Source organism: Kazachstania africana, chromosome 12 (genome assembly GCF_000304475.1).
Source record: "Kazachstania africana CBS 2517 chromosome 12, complete genome".
In the NCBI taxonomy this organism is placed as follows: domain Eukaryota; kingdom Fungi; phylum Ascomycota; class Saccharomycetes; order Saccharomycetales; family Saccharomycetaceae; genus Kazachstania; species Kazachstania africana.
In genome coordinates, this window is record NC_018951.1 from 265,322 (window position 1) to 283,736 (window position 18,415).

General features: G+C 36.9%; 13 protein-coding genes across 13 annotated transcripts; 6 read left to right on the top strand and 7 right to left on the bottom strand.

Moving 5' to 3' along the window:
- Positions 1–23: 23 nt before the first annotated feature.
- Positions 24–962, top strand: PNP1 (purine-nucleoside phosphorylase; the record flags this gene model as incomplete). The annotated part of the gene is made up of 1 exon (XM_003959838.1): positions 24–962. One exon carries the CDS (start codon positions 24–26, stop codon positions 960–962), a length of 939 nt encoding a protein of 312 aa, XP_003959887.1.
- Positions 963–1,141: 179 nt separating this feature from the next.
- SEC13 (GTPase-activating protein SEC13) lies at positions 1,142–2,056 on the bottom strand (the record flags this gene model as incomplete). Its single annotated transcript, XM_003959839.1, has 1 exon — positions 1,142–2,056. The coding sequence occupies one exon, from the start codon at positions 2,054–2,056 to the stop codon at positions 1,142–1,144; it is 915 nt and encodes a 304-aa protein (XP_003959888.1).
- A 316-nt stretch (positions 2,057–2,372) lies between these two features.
- HRD3 (ubiquitin ligase complex subunit HRD3) lies at positions 2,373–4,853 on the bottom strand (the record flags this gene model as incomplete). The annotated part of the gene is made up of 1 exon (XM_003959840.1): positions 2,373–4,853. The coding sequence occupies one exon, from the start codon at positions 4,851–4,853 to the stop codon at positions 2,373–2,375; it is 2,481 nt and encodes an 826-aa protein (XP_003959889.1).
- A 258-nt stretch (positions 4,854–5,111) lies between these two features.
- Positions 5,112–6,764, bottom strand: ENT2 (epsin; the record flags this gene model as incomplete). Its single annotated transcript, XM_003959841.1, has 1 exon — positions 5,112–6,764. The coding sequence occupies one exon, from the start codon at positions 6,762–6,764 to the stop codon at positions 5,112–5,114; it is 1,653 nt and encodes a 550-aa protein (XP_003959890.1).
- A 681-nt stretch (positions 6,765–7,445) lies between these two features.
- HMX1 (Hmx1p) lies at positions 7,446–8,348 on the top strand (the record flags this gene model as incomplete). Its single annotated transcript, XM_003959842.1, has 1 exon — positions 7,446–8,348. One exon carries the CDS (start codon positions 7,446–7,448, stop codon positions 8,346–8,348), a length of 903 nt encoding a protein of 300 aa, XP_003959891.1.
- Positions 8,349–8,388: 40 nt separating this feature from the next.
- QRI5 (mitochondrial 37S ribosomal mS38 domain-containing protein) lies at positions 8,389–8,703 on the bottom strand (the record flags this gene model as incomplete). The annotated part of the gene is made up of 1 exon (XM_003959843.1): positions 8,389–8,703. The coding sequence occupies one exon, from the start codon at positions 8,701–8,703 to the stop codon at positions 8,389–8,391; it is 315 nt and encodes a 104-aa protein (XP_003959892.1).
- A 489-nt stretch (positions 8,704–9,192) lies between these two features.
- COQ9 (ubiquinone biosynthesis protein COQ9) lies at positions 9,193–9,987 on the top strand (the record flags this gene model as incomplete). Its single annotated transcript, XM_003959844.1, has 1 exon — positions 9,193–9,987. One exon carries the CDS (start codon positions 9,193–9,195, stop codon positions 9,985–9,987), a length of 795 nt encoding a protein of 264 aa, XP_003959893.1.
- A 46-nt stretch (positions 9,988–10,033) lies between these two features.
- On the bottom strand, positions 10,034–10,357 carry YKE2 (tubulin-binding prefolding complex subunit YKE2; the record flags this gene model as incomplete). The annotated part of the gene is made up of 1 exon (XM_003959845.1): positions 10,034–10,357. One exon carries the CDS (start codon positions 10,355–10,357, stop codon positions 10,034–10,036), a length of 324 nt encoding a protein of 107 aa, XP_003959894.1.
- Positions 10,358–10,514: 157 nt separating this feature from the next.
- On the top strand, positions 10,515–11,420 carry PBA1 (Pba1p; the record flags this gene model as incomplete). The annotated part of the gene is made up of 2 exons (XM_003959846.1): positions 10,515–10,520; positions 10,587–11,420. 2 exons carry the CDS (start codon positions 10,515–10,517, stop codon positions 11,418–11,420), a joined length of 840 nt encoding a protein of 279 aa, XP_003959895.1.
- Positions 11,421–11,572: 152 nt separating this feature from the next.
- On the bottom strand, positions 11,573–13,075 carry NOP56 (snoRNP complex protein NOP56; the record flags this gene model as incomplete). Its single annotated transcript, XM_003959847.1, has 1 exon — positions 11,573–13,075. The coding sequence occupies one exon, from the start codon at positions 13,073–13,075 to the stop codon at positions 11,573–11,575; it is 1,503 nt and encodes a 500-aa protein (XP_003959896.1).
- Positions 13,076–13,432: 357 nt separating this feature from the next.
- Positions 13,433–15,187, bottom strand: PWP1 (rRNA-processing protein PWP1; the record flags this gene model as incomplete). Its single annotated transcript, XM_003959848.1, has 1 exon — positions 13,433–15,187. One exon carries the CDS (start codon positions 15,185–15,187, stop codon positions 13,433–13,435), a length of 1,755 nt encoding a protein of 584 aa, XP_003959897.1.
- Positions 15,188–15,439: 252 nt separating this feature from the next.
- Positions 15,440–16,807, top strand: NMT1 (glycylpeptide N-tetradecanoyltransferase NMT1; the record flags this gene model as incomplete). Its single annotated transcript, XM_003959849.1, has 1 exon — positions 15,440–16,807. One exon carries the CDS (start codon positions 15,440–15,442, stop codon positions 16,805–16,807), a length of 1,368 nt encoding a protein of 455 aa, XP_003959898.1.
- A 641-nt stretch (positions 16,808–17,448) lies between these two features.
- NCW2 (Ncw2p) lies at positions 17,449–18,177 on the top strand (the record flags this gene model as incomplete). The annotated part of the gene is made up of 1 exon (XM_003959850.1): positions 17,449–18,177. The coding sequence occupies one exon, from the start codon at positions 17,449–17,451 to the stop codon at positions 18,175–18,177; it is 729 nt and encodes a 242-aa protein (XP_003959899.1).
- Between the last annotated feature and the right edge of the window lie 238 nt (positions 18,178–18,415).

An 18,415-nucleotide genomic window follows, 5' to 3' on the forward strand; every position in this document is an offset into this window, starting at 1 on the left:
CATATAGCTAAAACATAAATACAATGAGCACTATCGACATGGATAAGGAGCGTCAATTGATTTCTACATCCTCAGAGTATCTTTCGACCCTTTTCAAGGTGCATCAGCAACAACATCCGAAATTAGAACTACCAAAAGTCTTAATTATTTGTGGTTCAGGGTTATCTGGTATAGCACGTCGTCTTGAAGCAGAAAATCCATTGCCTCTGACTGTAACATATGAATCAATCCCAGGTTTCAAGAAAAGTACTGTTCCTGGCCATTCAGGCTCCTTGGTATTTGGAACGATGAACGGGACTCCCGTAGTGTTGATGAACGGTAGATTACATGGGTACGAAGGTCACACAATATACGAGACAGTGTTTCCTTTAAGAGTTATAAATGACATGGGGACAGTAAAGACGGTCATTGTCACTAATGCATCCGGTGGGTTGAATTCAAAGTACAAACCATGCGACCTCATGTGTATTTACGATCATATCAATTTTCCTGGACTGGCTGGATTACATCCTTTGAAGGGCCCAAATTTCGACGACATAGGTCCAAGATTTTTGCCATTAAGTGATGCATATGATCTTAAACTGAGAAAGTTACTATTCGAGAAATTCAATCAATTAAAATTAAATGAAAATAGGAAGTTACATGAAGGTACCTACTGCTTTGTTTCTGGCCCCACTTTTGAAACAAGAGCTGAATCAAGAATGATAAGGAATTCTGGTGCAGATGCTGTCGGAATGAGTACGGTGCCAGAAGTTATTGTTGCAAGACACTGTGGCTGGAGAGTATTGGCATTGAGTTTAATTACTAATAGTGTAGTAGTTGATCCACCTGCTAGTGCTTTAGACAAAAACCCTACTCCTCTGGATAAGGGAGTCGCTTCACATGGTGAAGTTCTAGAGAATAGCAGAATTGCGTCATTGGACGTTGAGAAGCTGATTGCAGCAGTTGTTGAAGATCTGTGATTTATATACTTATTTACATAATAAAGCCCCTGTGCATTTTAATAAATACTATCTGTTTTACACAAGCATATTACTTTCACCATTTATCAAATGAGACAAAAATATTCACGTCAAAGATTACTTTTCATAATTAAGTAAGAACTATATATATACACATATATTAGTTAATATTCTATTTTTTATTGTTCAACTTCACCAGCGGATTCCCATTTACCCTCTAGGTTTTCTTTCCATAAAGTGACCTTGTTGTCACCGCCAGAAATAGCCAAGATGTTACCTGACAATGACCAGCTTGCTCTCCATAAGACGTCGGGAAATCTGTCTTCTTGTAGTACTGTCTTCTTCCATACACCCTTGTTGTTCTCTTGAGTCCAAATGATACAAGTTCTGTCTTGAGATACGCTGGCAATATATGAGCGTAGTAACACGGATGGTGACCAAGCCACGTCTCTAACCCAATCTGAATGTCCTTCTAACGTATCTTCTAAAACGTAAGTTTGTGCTTCTGGACTATATTTCCAGACTTTAACTAAATTATCGGCACCACCGGAAACAAATCTACGTAACTCTTGGAAATTATTTGATGTAGAATCGGTACCAGAAGCAGATGCCTTTTCTTGAATGACTGCTGGTGCCCATGAAACTGAATTTACACCAATAGCATGTGCATCAATGACAATAGGGTTAGTAACACCATTTTCTTTGAACTCTACGACAGAAATCTTACCATCAGATGAACCGACTAAAAGTACAACGCCGTATTCGTGTGGAGCCCATTGAATGGAGTTAACAGATGCTGAATGTACGGCATGAACTGCAATTTGAGACCATCTGCCATTTTCTTCCTTCCAGATAATCACTTTACCATCATATGAACAGGAGGCTAAGATAGTACCAAACTTTGGATGTGCCCAATCAACCCTCCAAACCGGACCTTCGTGTCCAGTCAAAGTGCTGACCAATTTTTGTGATTCACCTTCTACTTCAAAAATCTTGATTGTTTTATCTGATGAGCATGTAGCCAGACGTTTACCGTAGTAATCTAGCACAGCATCATGGATCAAATCGTTATGAGCGTTCGTTATAGCAACCATGATGTATTGCCGCTTTTTCTTCTTTCAATGAATCGATTTGTCAAAGACACCTGTAATACTGAGTCTCAAAATATCACAAGGACTAAATAACTCCTTCAATCAATCAATTGACCTCTATTTATAGGTTACTCAATTTGTTGTTATTAACAGCTGTTTTTACAAGCTTTTTCTTCTATAAATTTTCAACGATAAAATTTCCACGTCCGGGTCATTTTTTGATAATCGTAGCAATTCAAGAAAGCCACATTAAACACTCTATAAGAGATGGTATCTAAATGCATTATTCTATTCTAATAAATATGGACTATATAATGTATCATATAGCAAATATTTGAACGTCAAAGTTCCCGTTGAAAAATCCTCCTTGCTGTTGTTGTGGTTCATTATTATTATTATTGGGATTTATAGGAATGCCATTTATTTGGACGTTCCAACCTCTTCTTTGAGCTAGAGTCCTCATGATGAAACTGAAGGAAAAGACAAATATTACAAACAATATTGTTATGACATCTTCTGAATGTAATCCAATAGACTGCAAATAACCGGCAATACCATCTTGATCGTTATTGGTTCTGGCATTGAAGCCATCAAACCCGGATTGTACCACCGTCTTATGGGGATTTCTCTCCTCAAAAAGAGTACCAGATCCGTCCTTTTGAGCATCTTTAGCATTCTTAGATCCATATTCTCCTCTATGTACAATTTTGTCAAAAATATTTTTTATACGTCCTACTAAAGGTAGAGATTTTGAATTAGGATTTATAATAGTGGTATTAGCTTGATTTCCCATTATCCAAATCCAAAAAGATTTGATTCTTAATTTCAATACGCTCAGTTTAACACCCAAGTAGAATTTGTGGTTAAACTCCAATACTTGGTCGTAATACCTTTTTGCCAAATGGAAATCCATTGGAACTCCGAGACCATACTCGTACATATAACCCAAATTCCAGATTGCCTGTACAGAATACTTCAATGCAGCGCTTTGATACATCGAAAATGCCTTTTCATACTGGCCCTTGTCATAATATACATCGCCTGCAATGACACCGGCATCCACATTATTCTGTTTGAAAGCCCTCATATAATACGTTATAGCCATATCTTTTCTCTCATCTGTAGTGAGTGGAGGTTCATCCAATTTTGTGGGGATTTGATACATCAAATAAGCTGCAGATACCTGTGCCATTTCATATCCTTGCTCTGAAGCCTTGGTATATTCCCACAGTGCAGTTTCTGTGTTGCCCAACAAAAGCTCAGCAAAGGCATTTGTCAAATGAGGGGCCATAATTGATTCATTTTCTTCGACAAATAATTTAAACAAATAAGCCGTATCTTCACAATTGTACCTATTCTTTAAGCCCTTCTCAGTCATCTTGGCAAATTCATAAATTGCTGGAATAAAACCTTTCGTGCATGCAGCTTGCAGTAAAGTAAAAGAATCTCCTATATGCAAAGATGGATTTCTGCTGTTTAATTTCGCTAATTGATACTCCACAATCCCATTATTAGATCTTAATTCAATACTTTTTCTGTAATGTTCAACAGCGCTTGTTTCATTGTGATATTTATATTGCTGGAGTAACCCCATGTCAATATGAGCACGACTATGTAATCTCGACGAACCTTCGATAACCAAAATGGCCTTTTTCAAATAATTTTCAGCAGCATAAAGATCTGGTTCTGGAAGACCATCTCCAGTAAAATAAATATGTCCTAAAAGATCAAGACATTTCGAATAGAAATATCTCTGTAGATTATCCATTATTATAACATCTTTATCATACTGCGTCACTGTTGCCTCAAGAAGTAACCTACTCTTTTCAACATCCCTTTTCTTGGTGTAAGTTCCCTTATATTCATCCCATGCGGTATAAAAAATGTCAACAAGCTGATCTTCACTTTCGTCATTGTCACCAATTGCAAAGGCATTGGAATTATCAACATTACCGAACTGTAAAATAATAGTTCCTCCATTCATTTTAGTCAAAACACTACTTGTAATGTCAGGTCTAGCGGACTTTTTTCTCACTGTACTTAACGATGTTGAACCCAACCCTGGCCCAAGTAAACCATCTTCAAAATCTGGTAATCGTACATTGTAGCTTTCAAAATATGGAAAGTTTACATTCCAATCGTAGTCACTGTAAGAGTTCTTTTTGATGGATTCAGCGACCTCCCTGTATAGTACTAAAGATTTATCAAAATCTCTTGGAACATTTATTCCATTGAAATATTTGTAAGCCAGGGCTTGTTTGGCCTGCAAGCTGCCAGCACGAGCAGCACGTTCATAGTACAATAAAGCCTTTGCCGGATCAACAGGAATTGTACCAAATAGCCCCGTTGAGTGCATGACCGCTTCTTCGAATAAAGTAGTGGGATCGCTGTATGACGTCAGTTCATTGTATTTGTTCAAATAATGATGAGCCAAAGTCTTGTTATGTGGGAAGTTATAGTGCTGATAAAGAAATAGCCTCGAAAGCATAAAAGTGGCGTTGGCATTATTATAATTTTCACTGGATTCCGTCAATAAGTTGTATAGATAAATTTGATTTGGATAGGATTTAGACAACCAAAAATCGTTGAATTTGGACTCTTCACTTTCTTCAAAATAGTCAATCGGAATATAAAAGCTTATATCACCCTGTAATTCTGTTACTTCAAATGGGTTGGGCCTTATCGGCAGAGATGATGTGATTTTCGTTATTTCGTTCCAAGGGTCTTCCCTAGTTTCTTTCTTGGCAAAAGTAGAATATATTAGAGACGAGTATAGCAGAAAATAGCTCAACGGTTTCATACGTGATATTGAAAATAGTAGAGATAATGCAGTAATTACAATGATATTTAATGGAATGTCTTTTCGCTAGTATAGGACACGGTACATATTACTTTAGTTTTTAAGAAAGTTAATTTTTGAAATTATTTCGGAAACCGTATTACTCGACTATAAAATTTAGTGATATTGATATTTACATTAATTTTCAATGAATAACTTGTATATACACACATAGATATATATATATATATAGTAATAGTGGTAATATGTCTTTTATAATCATAAATCAATCAAACTTATACTTTGATCTGGAGCAGCGCTGTTGCTTTGCTGTTGAGGCTGCTGTAAGTTGTATTGCTGTTGGTAAGCCATTTGTTGATATTGCTGGTTTGGTTGTTGTTGTTGTTGCTGCTGTTGAGGGTATGCTTGATTATATTGAGGCTGTGAGTATTGTTGTTGCTGTTGTGAGTATTGGTTTTGTGCAGAGTCTTGTGGCTGGTTACCAAATCCATAGCCAGTGCTTGAAGGAACAATATTGGAACTTGGTAAACCTGTGTATTGAGTGTTTAAGAACGGATTGTTTTTGGAGCGTTCATTCGTTACTTGCTTGTATCCTGTACCCTGCGAGTTGATAAAAGTTCCTGTCTTTGTATGTTGGGCTGGAATTCTTTCTTGACCAGTATTACCGAACGTGTCCACACCAGTTCCTTGAGCCAAAAGATTGTTTAATTCACTGTATTTTTCGGTGATTTCCTCATTGCCTGTTCTGTTTTGTTTCAAAGGTTGTTGTTCTTGTTGTTGTGGCAGTGGAGGCATTGCCACTTGTGGGATCTGTTGTGGAGGGGATTGTACAGCAAGTTGCGGTTGTGGAACAGGTTGTGGAGGAGGTGCATTATTTACCTTGCCGAGATTATCCATTGAAAATGGATTATTTGATCCAGTAACCATAGGCACTTGTTCCTGCTGCCAGAGTTGTTGCTGTTGCTGTTGTTGTAATTGCTGCTGTTGTTGGTCCCATAGTTGCTGTTGAGCAAGAGCTTGTTGTTGTTCTTCCCACGCTTGCTGCTGTTGCTGAGCTAGATACTGCTCTTGAGCAATTCTCTGTTGTTCTTGTTGTTGTTCCCACAATTGCTTTTGTTGTTGATATTCCATATACTCATCATATGAGATTGGATTTCCAAATACATCATAATAAACATTTGCAGAAGTCTGTTGTTGTTGCAACATTTGTAATTGTTGTTGTTGTCTTTGCAAATCTTGCAAGTTTTTCAATTCTTCCTCTTCTTTACTTAACTGTAATGCAGCTTGAAATTCAGGATCTTCTTCATCATATCTTGCCAATTCTTTCCTACGCCTTTCATCTTCTTCTGCAGTTTTCTTACTTTCTTCAATGACCCTCTGCAAATCGTCATCATCTGGACCAATATTTGATTGTGATCTACTTGTAGCTCTACTTCTATTGGCACTTCTGTTATTACGACGATTTCTTCTATTATTGAATCTCCTTTCTTCTCTTAATCGTTCTTCATCCTGTAATAAAGACGTCAATTCTTTAGCTTTCACTCTAATTATTTGGCCTTGATCGATACCAGTATCGTCTTCGTATCTGAATTCTCTTAAAGTCTTTATAACGTAGAGATTTTCTTTACACCAAAGAACACAATTCTCACTACCAAACCTAACTAAATAATCTAATACAGTCAACGATTTAACAATATGTTTCCAATACTTCCCTTTATCATTAAGCCTCTTATCTAACATATCCATAATTTCGAAAAAATCAACAGAATCATAAGATCTAGAAGCAATATCATCCAATGTATCAATATTTGTGACCCTATTATCGTTCGAAGTAGCATCTCTTACAAGGACCTGGGTCGAAGAGTAACCTTTCATTACATTTTTAGCTGAACGAACAAATTGCTTCGACATTGTTCAATGACAGTTCTTCTTTCAGTCTTTAATATCAAAGTCTTTTCAATGTGCACACGCTCTCCATTTATATAGGGTTAAAAGTGAATCCTCTCTTGTTTTTTTGGCCTTTTCCTCTCGCTGCAAGAATAATTTTGTTTTTCCTTTTGACGATAGTCTTAGACCACACGTGACCAACTATTGCTGTTTCTTTGTGATGTGTGGGTTTTAACTATACACTGACACTAATTGTCTCGGTTCCCACATTTTATATCCCCAGGTAGCGTCATTGGTGAAAATACCGAAGAGTCTCAGAATTATCTTAGGTCATCCGTTCGATTCGTAAACCATGCATATTAATGGAGAGCAAGTCAACTCTGCCTTTGGTAACTCCGTATAAGCAGCCGTGCTAACGATGAACTTTAAGCCACTTGCAACACATGCCACATCCTATGGACCAGGTGTAATTTTATTGATTTTACACTCACTTTAATGGAATTTACACCCTGTTGTGACTTACTGGAATACGATAGTAAGCGATTCCGTTATGACCGAAAGCGCAGTAGCCATAGTGACAGGAATGAAGAAGCAATTGGAAGAACGAACGGTGGATGATAATGAATTTAAACGTATATAAGTGGGAACTAAATGAAAATATGTACCTGTTTCTTCGAAATATATGAAATCACAACCATAGTAACCATGGAACAACAAGTACCTTCACCCACTGATACCGACGCTTTAGCTAATAGAATCAATTTTCATACAAGAGATTTACATAATGTTATTGACAAGACGATGTCAATTAAAGCCACTTTTGCCTTGAGACATAGTTTTATCTATAAGGATATCTTATTGTCGTATTACTATGTGTTCAGGACATTAGAAGACGAAATTGATTTTATAATTAGTAATGACAGAAGTCACATTGGTGAAATCTTAAGAGGTTTCTTCAACGATAAATTTAGAAGGAAGGATCAGATTCTAAAAGATTTAAAATTTCTAAATGTCATTCAAGATCAATCCGACGATCAATGGCTTTCAAGTCGTCCTGAACTTTGTAAATTTTTGAATTTTATCAAATCAAATTTACACGAACATCCAGTGGATGTCTTGGCTTACTGTCATGTTCTGTATTTGGCATTATTCGCTGGTGGCAGAATCATGAGAGCCAGTATGAATAAGAATCTTTCATTTTTTTTCATGCCAAAATTTGATAAAATGTCACATACTGACGTTATAATGAATGCAACGAATTTCTTCAAATTCGATAAAGATATCGTCAGTGAAAATAAATTGAAATCAGAATATAAGAGAAACTATGACATTTTAACTAAAGCGAAGTTAAATGAAGATGAAAAATTGGAGATTATTGACATTTCAAGAGAAATTTTTAAATTTAATTTTAATCTTTTACAAGAAATTGGTACTGTTAATAAAGATGAATTAATGAAAAATTTCAACTATAAAATGGTCACCTATGTAGTGGAAGAATGGAAATTCAGAAAACCACAGATTAAAAAATACGTAATCCTATTTTTAATCATATTCCACTTATTCGTTTTCATCAATCTTTTCAAAAAATTCTATTTACAAGCTATTTAATGGTGTATAGATGTACTTTTTTTCTCCCGTTAACTATTTACTATTTACCTTGTGATAACTTCCTCTTATCTGCTCTTTCTCGTTTTCTTCTTTTCCTCAATTTGTGTTTTTTCATCTTCTTTCTTCTCTTTCTGAGCACAGAATCAGTAAACATCCCGTCTTCTTGCACCGATGCTGCTCCCACTGCTTGCAATAATGAAGTAGGCTTCTTCCAAGGAATCCACGGTATAAAACTGATACTATCATTTATAACACCACTGGTCGCATGGTATCCCCGATTCATGCTGCATAACACAGACGGCCTTATCAGCACCGTCCTGGGAACCATCAATCTAGTCAATTGTCTAAACATCATTCACCATGTATGCACACGCTTCGATCCCACACCTAACTACTCGTTTCAATGATGAAGCGTTAAACTCGTTTTTTGCCCTTTTGATAACTCTTGATTAGTTACCCGACGGGACACTATACAAACAGTTTAAATCAACGAGAAACTGACAATTTTACAGGTGCACAAAACAAGTGGAACCACCACCCGTCTGTATGTCCATGGGGACATCGACTATGTTTATGGGTGGTCGTGTGTGTTGGCGTCTACGTGTTTGCGTTCGAGAAACACTCTAAACACGATGCTTTCTCGAAAAAGTGTCTTTATGCAGTGTCATCGTACTACACCCTCAACTGTTCTTATCTCATGCTTTTAACACTTCATAACGCTTCTTATATACCACTTGTTCCATTCTCTTAATACTCCGGCGGGGCTGGCCTGCTGTTGCAAACATAAATTATCAAAGAAAAAACATAGAAAGACGGTCCACAAGACCATATAACAAGCAAAGTGATGGTCATGTCTAGCTTTACTCCATTGAATAAGTCCTTGCTAAGGACAACCCAATTCAAATGTCTTCGTCGTCTTTACCATCCTGCTTCCAATGAATATGTCAATCCTACCACGATCAGTCCCTTAACCTATTCCATGGACTCAATCCAATCAAAAATCTTGTCCCATTCTTTGAAGGAATATGTCCCTACGTCAGGGTTCAACGAGAAATCGATACTCAAATCAATCAATGACTTAGGCTATTCTTCCTCGATGATGTCCGTCATAGGTGCATCAAATTCTCCATCCTTTGCTCATTCATCACCTGCTGTCTTAGAGTTGATCAAATACAATCTAGTCTCAAAGAGAATTGAACTCACTAAGGATACCAACGACAATACAACGACCACATTGAAAGAACTACTCTTGAAAAGATTGGAAATGGATATTCCAATAAGCAGTCAACTCAGAGGTTTATTCGCTCAATTGGCTACACCGGGGAAATTTATGTTCGATGTTTCATTACCTGAATTATTCCAACTAGCTGATGACATGATATTCTTTTCCAACGAGAAAGATCATCATGATATGGCTTGGTATTCAAAGAGACTCGCTGTCTCAATGGCTTATGTGACAAGTAAAATGTTTATGATTCAGGACACTTCGAATAATTTCCAAATGACAATGGATTTTGCTTCTGATAAAGTAGATCGTGTAATGAATTTAGGTGAATATTACAATAACGTTGAAGAATACGCTTGGTTTACATTAATGAATTCTATCAATTTAGTCAAATCACAATTCTCCAGAATGTAGTCCGTATATACAATAGATAATATATGTATTTGGCCCCCACCAGGGATCATTGGCCTGAACGCAATTTAACCAATTCATTTCTTATGTTTTCAATTTCTGTCTGTTTACTCTTAATATTCCCTTCACATCGTGTAATCTCCTTCTCAATAAACTCTAGTCTCTTATCCACATTACCACGTGCCTCATCCTGTTCAATCGGCAACAGAACATTACCAGTCAACTTATAAACTTGCGTCTCTTCTTTCAAGCTCTTAAACTCATCGTTGACAATCTTGTTTTCTTGCAACTGCGTTTCCAGCTTCTGTCTGGCCACTATTAACTCTTCCAATTCACTCTGGAGTTTCTGATACTGTGCAGCCAACTCTGACATCTTTCACTGTCTTACACTGTTTGAAGTATTTCTATTACTCTTCATCAATTCGACTTTTTCATATCAGTTTTTCTTTCATCCACTATGAAAAAACTTATATTTAACACTTTTAAAGCATGACAGATACATCTCCTAGACGCACACAAACAAGTAAACTATGCTAGTATGTTCTTTACCTGCTTCTAGCTGATAGAATTATGCATGTTAATACTAACTTAATAATTTTTAGTTCAAACAATGGAATGAATTAGTCGAACCAAGACATCAATTGGATTCACCAGTGATATTGAAAAATGAAGAATCCCTACAGGAATCACCATTACCTCAAGTGGAGATCCCAAGCACCGTCAATTTCAGTGATTATAAAAAGATTATATTGACTACAAAAGTAATGAACCCATTGTTCCCTAAAAATTTGTTAAAAATGGAAGATTTAGGTAATATTGAAACTACATTGCTGTTGACTGAATCGAAAATGACTGATGATGAACAAAACCACTATTCTTGGGATTTTAATGAGAATTTCCCCAATGAATTCAACCCATCTATGGAAAGTGCCACTGGTAATAACAATTTTTCATTCAAATTCCCAATTTATCGTATATCATCTACAGATACTTTGTTAATTTCCATCGATGAGAATTTTTTGAAAGTCTCACCCATTTTCTTAAATCTAATATCTAAAAAATTGACCAGTTCAATAAATAATGACAAATCTTCAATCTTATTACTAGGTGCATCGGATAAAATTAGTAATAACATAAAAACAGTCACAAATAAAAATTGCTCAATAAATCCACCTGAATTTATTACTGGTTTCATTGGATCTTTACTCTATGAATTATTAGAAATCGGAACGGACAATTTTGAATGCATTATTGTACCCAGTGAAGGTCCAATTGGATTTGAAAAACTGTCTCTATCAACCATGGAGGAACTAATCAATCAATTTTTTCATGAATTAGGCAGTCAAATGGATTTTAAGACATATTACGATGAATGTCATCGGAATTGGAAATTAGAAGGATCCGCTACAAGTACACAGTCTGGCCTATATATTTAAGTAATGAATCAAACGTTTTAAATTCGAATCTTTTTATTTTAAAAATTGATAATTAACTAAATATACAGTACATAGAATAATTTATGATATAGTTATCTCGTCTTTACACTTTACAAGAGGTTAAAGAAAGATATTATGATAATCTAAATTAATTATTTCTTAGATTTTTTTTCCTTCTTTTCCTTCTTCTCTTTCTTCTCTTTCTTTTCCTTCTTGCTCTTCTTATCCTTCTTATCCTTCTTATCCTTCTTTTCCTTCTTGGATTTCTTTTCTTCTTCTTCACCTTCAGTTTCTAACTTTCTCTTCTTAGAAGAAATTTCTTCCTTTTGTTCTTCCTCTGGCTTGTCTTTATTGTATAATTCCATGGCTTCTTGAATGGCTAATTCATTCTTTAAAGTTGGCTTACCAATGTTGTAAAATTCTAATCTTTGTTCAACTTGCTTCTTTAAGACACTACCGAAAACGTTAGAAGGTTCATCAGAATAGTTATCAATTCTAGAGGCAATAGAACACTTGTTGGCTAAATATCTAGAAATTCTACCCTTGTTCTTGGCGGAGGCCTTAGCAATGAAACCACTGTGGTAAATTAAACCGTACTTTGGAGTGTTACCTTTAGTCTTTAATGCTCTGAATAATGCCTTTTCAGCACCAAGAATTTGAACAGTAGATGCAGCTTGCTTAGATAAGTTAGTTAATGAACCAGCATGAGATATTAATCTGGCACCAATGACTTCACCAATTAATTCTGATAAATTTGGTGCAACAGTATGCATCTTTTCACATAAATAGTCGTATAAACCTCTTCTGTAATCAACTAAAGAAACAACTCTTTCAGCGAAAACACAGACATTTTGCATATCGATTTCTGATAAATCTTGACCCATTGAAATACGTGCGTTATCAATGACTCTTTGTGCAATACCAGCATCTTCATTTAAATGACCGGCTAACTCATGTAAGGATTCATCGTTTAAAGAAGCTTTGTCCTTGATGAATAAAACTAATTTAGCAAAAGTGTAGTTGTCCGGTACTAACTTAGCTAATTCAGGGAAATGCCAACCGTACCATTCCTTAACTCTCATAGCAAAAGTATTGATATCTTTGTCTAATTGATCGACTAAAGCAATAGCTTGGATGATATGGTTATCGTTCTTTTGGACGGAAAACTTAACCTTAGCTCTAGAGTAAGCATGACCTAAACCAAGTTGAGCTCTTTCTAAATCACCAGATTGTAAACCCTTGAACAATTTTTCACCGTGTTGTCTTACACCACGAAGTAAGTCTTGAGCTAATTCGTTAGAGATACAGTCAACATATGGAAATTGTTCCTTGATAGAAGGACCTAAATTCTTATCAGAAATACCTAAAGTAACAGTCTTACTCTTGGAAGCCTTTGGTAAGTTTAATTCAAGAATAGATTTCAAACTGTCTGAAAGTAAACCTTCTGAAATGTCATTAGCATTCTCTAAAGCGTCAGCAGCACCTTTGAATGGAGCGAACGATACTAATTCAACCAATTTTGTGAACGAACCGAATTCGTTAATTTGTTGTTGAACTTCAGCTAATCTGGAAGCAATATCATCTTGCTGTAGTTTGACCTTGAAGACCGCATAACCTGTTGGTTCTTCAAATAATAAATATTCAATAGGAGCCATATTTATTGGGAGTTTTGCTGATTATATGGTTAGCTATACTACTACTTATTATGATAGATCTCGAGAAGTAAATTTTCTTTTCAACCTCATCGCAAAAAATTTTTCACAAAATTTCAAAATACTGAAAAAAGCGTCGTCTTGAACGTTCAGTGCAAAAAAAAAATATTCAGAGTATGGCTAGCGTGTGTCACCCGGCTGAAAGAATGTTAGCTGGCAGCGATGGGCTTCTTTAATGCGATGATGGCCACACTTAGGTTACTGGAGGTGGTGGTGGTGGCGACTGTCTTAGTATTGTTGCAATTCTAATATACAAAATCAGGGTCTAAATACAGATACATATGTGCTATGGTTTTGCGTCTATTCGCTTTCCCAATCTTCTTCTTCTTCTTCGCCTTCTCTTTCCTCCTCATCTTCGCCTTGGTCATCTACGGTGACGACTGTATCTGGGTTGTCGTTCTTGATATATTTCCTACTGATTCTGGAACTCTTACCCATCTTTTGTGCTTCTTCTCTGGCTAATTTTTGGATGCCTGCCAATTCATGAGTGAAACTCTTACGGACAGTTCTATTCGTGAAGACGTCCCATAGTTTTAGACCTTTATTGACACCACCAACAACCATAACACCGGCGGTTTCAATATCTGGGGCAAAGGAAGTTGTTAAGACGTTACCAACATCGAAGTCACGAGATAAGACCATATTTGGACCTTTCATTGAACCATCTGCTTGCGAATCACCAGTTGGGAACTTCCATAACTTCACCGCCTTTTCACCCATGGCACCAGTACTCATTAGACCTGGAATAAAGTTGTTAACTGACAAGGATGAGATACCTGCATCGTGGGCCTTCAAAGTCCAGACCGGTTTGGATCCTGCATTATTTCTAATATCGAACGAATAAATATTACCAGAATCAGTACCAGCAAGTATTATATTTTCATCTGCAAAAATGACAGTTTCCACTTCTTCACCGTTGGAAACAGACCAATATTTGGACATTTCATTTTCATTTGAAATTCTAACATCCGTCAATGCAATACGAGAGTCGTAACCACCGGTCAATAAAATTGAACCGTTACCGTGATGCCATTGCGATGAGGAAACATTCTTGTTGTTATGAATAGATGCCATAGAACGAGCAGCGTTACCACTGTTTAGATCCCATAATTTGACAGTGTGATCAGCAGAAGTAGATGCAAGAACGGCACGGAAGTGCTTGTTATGAGAAAGAGATAGTACGGCATCAGTGTGATGTGACGTTATATGTTGATTATGCTTTGTTTTCTTCTTTTTCTTGGTTAATGATGCCATGGAATTATTAACTGGTTCACCTAGGATCATATCTGGGAAAGCTTTTTCAACGCAATCTAGATTCCAAATTTCAATTTGTGGATCAAACGTACCTACAGCAACAAAATTGGCCAAACTATCATTATCGTTACTACCTGGCTTGTAATTTAACCATTCAACACATAGAGGGAATGCAGGCAACATTAAATCGTGGTGAACGTACAAAGAGCTATCACGAACTAAACCTCTTGCGACATCTGGATCGGCTTCATCACCTTGTTCAGTTGGAATCTCGCTGTCATGGAAACCTGCACCATCATCATAAACGTAAACGTCCAAGTATGAGACTTCATCTTCTGTCCTAGTAGCAAGAACCAGATTATCACTTGGATAAACTTGTAATTCTTGCTTGGCTTCAGTTTCTTCTTCTTGGGTTGGTAAAGTGATGTATGGATCAGAATCTTCGCCACCAGCGTGGAATTTAACGTCTTCATTAGCTAATCCAGGAAACATGGAAATATCTTGGCCTTTTCCATTGTCACTATCTTCATAATGCTCCAAATCGTATTCTTTCAAATCATCGTCAACTTCAAGCTGATTTTTCAGTCCATCAACGTTGGCTTCCTTATTCTCCTCTCTATCGTTTGCATCATCATTTAATTGCTCTTGCTCTTCATCATTAGCGGCCTCATCTGAATAGTCATCACCTAGATTTAACTTTGCCATTTCTTCGATTCTAGCAACTTCCTCATCGTTCAACTCGTATTTTTCAGGAAATTCAGAAGCATAGCCTCTTGGGACCCATCCTGTAGCAGAGATCATCTTTATATCCGATTCTTAACACACAAGATCTTGACCTTATAGCTATATCTAATGCTCTTAATTAACTGAGCTCATCGCAAAATATCAGCTTAAACTGTAAAAATTTTTTGTTTTTTTTATCCGAAGGTCGTATAATGCGATTGATGCAGTAAGACGTTCAAGAGATTCGATCGATTGGAAACGATTACTACAAGAAACTGTTGCTGTCACAAATGGTACAAGGCGGCATTCGTTTTATTCAAGTGAGTAGAGATGTCTGAGGAGAAGAAAGATTCCAATGTTGACAAGATACAAGATCTTTTGAAGTTGCTTGCGCTAAATAACGGTGATGTGCAGAAATTGAATTCGCAACAACGTAAAGCTTTTGAAGAGTACAAGTTCTGGAGGACTCAACAAGTGGTGTCATTTGATGAGAAATTCGATAAAGAAGGGGTTATTGATGATACCAAGACTCCGGCTGACATTCCAGACAAGCCATTGCCATTGATAGATGGGTTTACATGGTGCAACATCAATCCAGATGATCCAAATGAATTGGACGATTTGTTCGTTCTTTTAAATGAGAATTACGTAGAAGATAAGCATTCGGTATTCAGATTCAATTATAAGGAAGCCTTCCTCAATTGGGCATTGAAGGCACCAGGTTGGAAAATCGAGTGGAATGTTGGTGTGCGTGTACAATCTACTGGGAAACTAGTTGCATTCATCTCCGCTATTCCTCTCACCCTAAGAATTCGTGATAACGCTATCCCTAGTGTCGAGGTCAACTTCTTATGTATCCATAAACAATTAAGGTCCAAAAGATTGGCTCCTCTCATGATTATGGAAATTCAAAGAAGAGTGAATAGATACGATATCTGGCAAGCTCTATATACTGCTGGTGTTGTTTTACCTTCACCAATCAGTACTTGTCGTTACACTCATCGTGCATTGAATTGGACCAAGCTTTATGAAACTGGATTCACTGACTTACCAGGTGATCGTACGGCACCTCAAATGGTGGCCGAATGTGCTATACCAAAAGTGACGAAGATGCAAGGTTTAAGACCAATGAAAAAGGAAGATGTTCCTGAGGCATTCGCTTTATTGAGTAAATATCAAGAAAGATTTGATTTAGCCCATCTATTTGATGAAGAGGAATTCAAACATTGGTTCCTTGGTTCTCAAGACGATAACAAAGTTATCTTTTCTTACGTTGTTGAACAGCCGGATGGTAAGATAACCGACTTCTTTTCATTTTACTCTTTACCTTTCAGCATTCTTGGCAATGCAAAACATGATCAAGTTGAAATTGCCTACCTTTATTACTATGCCACTGACGCTGATTTCGAATACAACGATAGGTTTAGTAAAGAAGCCACTGAAGTATCGAAACAGAGACTTACTGAATTGGTAGGAGACGCGCTTATCCTCGCAAAGAATATGGGAATGGACGTCTTCAATGCATTGACCTCTCAAGAAAACACGTTATTTTTGGAAAATTTGAAATTCGGTCTAGGTGATGGTTTATTAAATTTCTACACTCTAAACTACAAGGCCTTCCCAATTACAGGCGGTTTGAAGCCAGATAATACCATTGATGCTGAGAAACGTAGTAATGTCGGTGTCGTCATGTTATAAGCCTTCCGCCCCCTCTTTATTGTATATACAAGTTATGTAGTATAATCATCACGAATCTGAAAAAAAATCTGATGATATTATTTTCGTCCACTAAAGCATCGACCGAGTAAAATAGAAATGGTGGCTTAACCAGAGGTTACGCATTCAGTTTCAGATTCTGTCGATCCGCTATTTTTAATCTTATGAAAGACATAAAACATTGCTGTTAGAGCTACTTCAAGGCTGTGCCAAACTGCGCCAAGCAAAAAACTTTGTGCCGGGAAGTTCGACGATCATCGAGAAAATAAAAAAGAAGGCTGACACATTTAATGATTCTCGAGAACATAAACTTAGCAATTGATTCGAGGGATTCATGGAGTCGAATCAGTGGAATGTGTAGCAATTCTAAAAATAAAATTACAGGCTGGATCTTTTTTCTTATTCAAGCTACTTTCCGTCATAAGAATTAGGTAAGAGTCTTGGCAATCCATTAAAGCTACTATGTCGCTGGCTTGTCCTGACTAACCAGCCTCTTTTGTAGAAGCAATTGTATAAAAGGGGAGGATGCTCCACTGAATTTGCTGTTTTGGATCATGGAGTTTCTATTATCATAGTATCACGGATCTAAAATCAATACTAAACAACAATCACAAAAGGACAATATGAAAACTAATACAAAATATTTAATCGCTGGTACTTTCCTTCTCTCTTTGGTAAGTGCAATTTCAGATGAATCCGGTTCTCTAGATTCAGCCGAAAGCTCATCTAATAGTTCTTCAGAATATTCATCCGGCGCTGAAGCCAGTTCCGGTGAATCTACTAATGATTCTAGCGATTCTTCAGAATCTACCGAGGAGACTACTGTCGAAAAAAGTGCTGCTTCAGTCTATTCCAGTCAAGCCGCAGCAACTTCCGAAGAAGCATATCAATATTCAGCCACCAGTGCTGTCACTAAGACAGCCACAACTACAGCAGCAGAATTCGCTGTCGAACCAAGCGCAACTGTAATAACGACCAATGCAATGGGTGAGACTACTACTGAATATTTCTGGTACAACATAAATTCCGAAACGACAGATGCAGCCTCGAGCACCGTAGGACAAAGTACTGAATTAGAGTCCTCTGTCACCGAAATAATAGAATCTTCTGCTGCTACGTCTACAGGTTCTGCCACTGCTTCTGCCAAGGAAGTTACCACATTGTCAAACTCCAGTGAAGGGATAACGGCTTCAGCTACGAGTTCATCGAAAAGTAAAAGTACTACAAAATCTAGCACAAGTAGTAAAAAATCTTCATCGACAGCTTCGGTAAAGAGTTCTAGTTCAAACGGTGTAGCATCCAATGGAGTAAGTACAGGTCTAGTTTTATTGGCTGGTTACCTTCTTTTATAGATGTCATTAATCCAAAGTCTTATATATTACATATTTTAATTCAAGCGTTCTAGTATTCAATTTTACCTTTGATTAATTCGTAAGGTCTACGAGAAACGATATCCTGGGGCTATTTACCATAGAAACCGACAATGAGACATTGGACCAGAGGACCGGACATTGCGATGCATCCTTCATAACTTCACAAGAACTTGCCCATTAAACGTAGACATAGATATCTTTACAAAATGAAATGGCA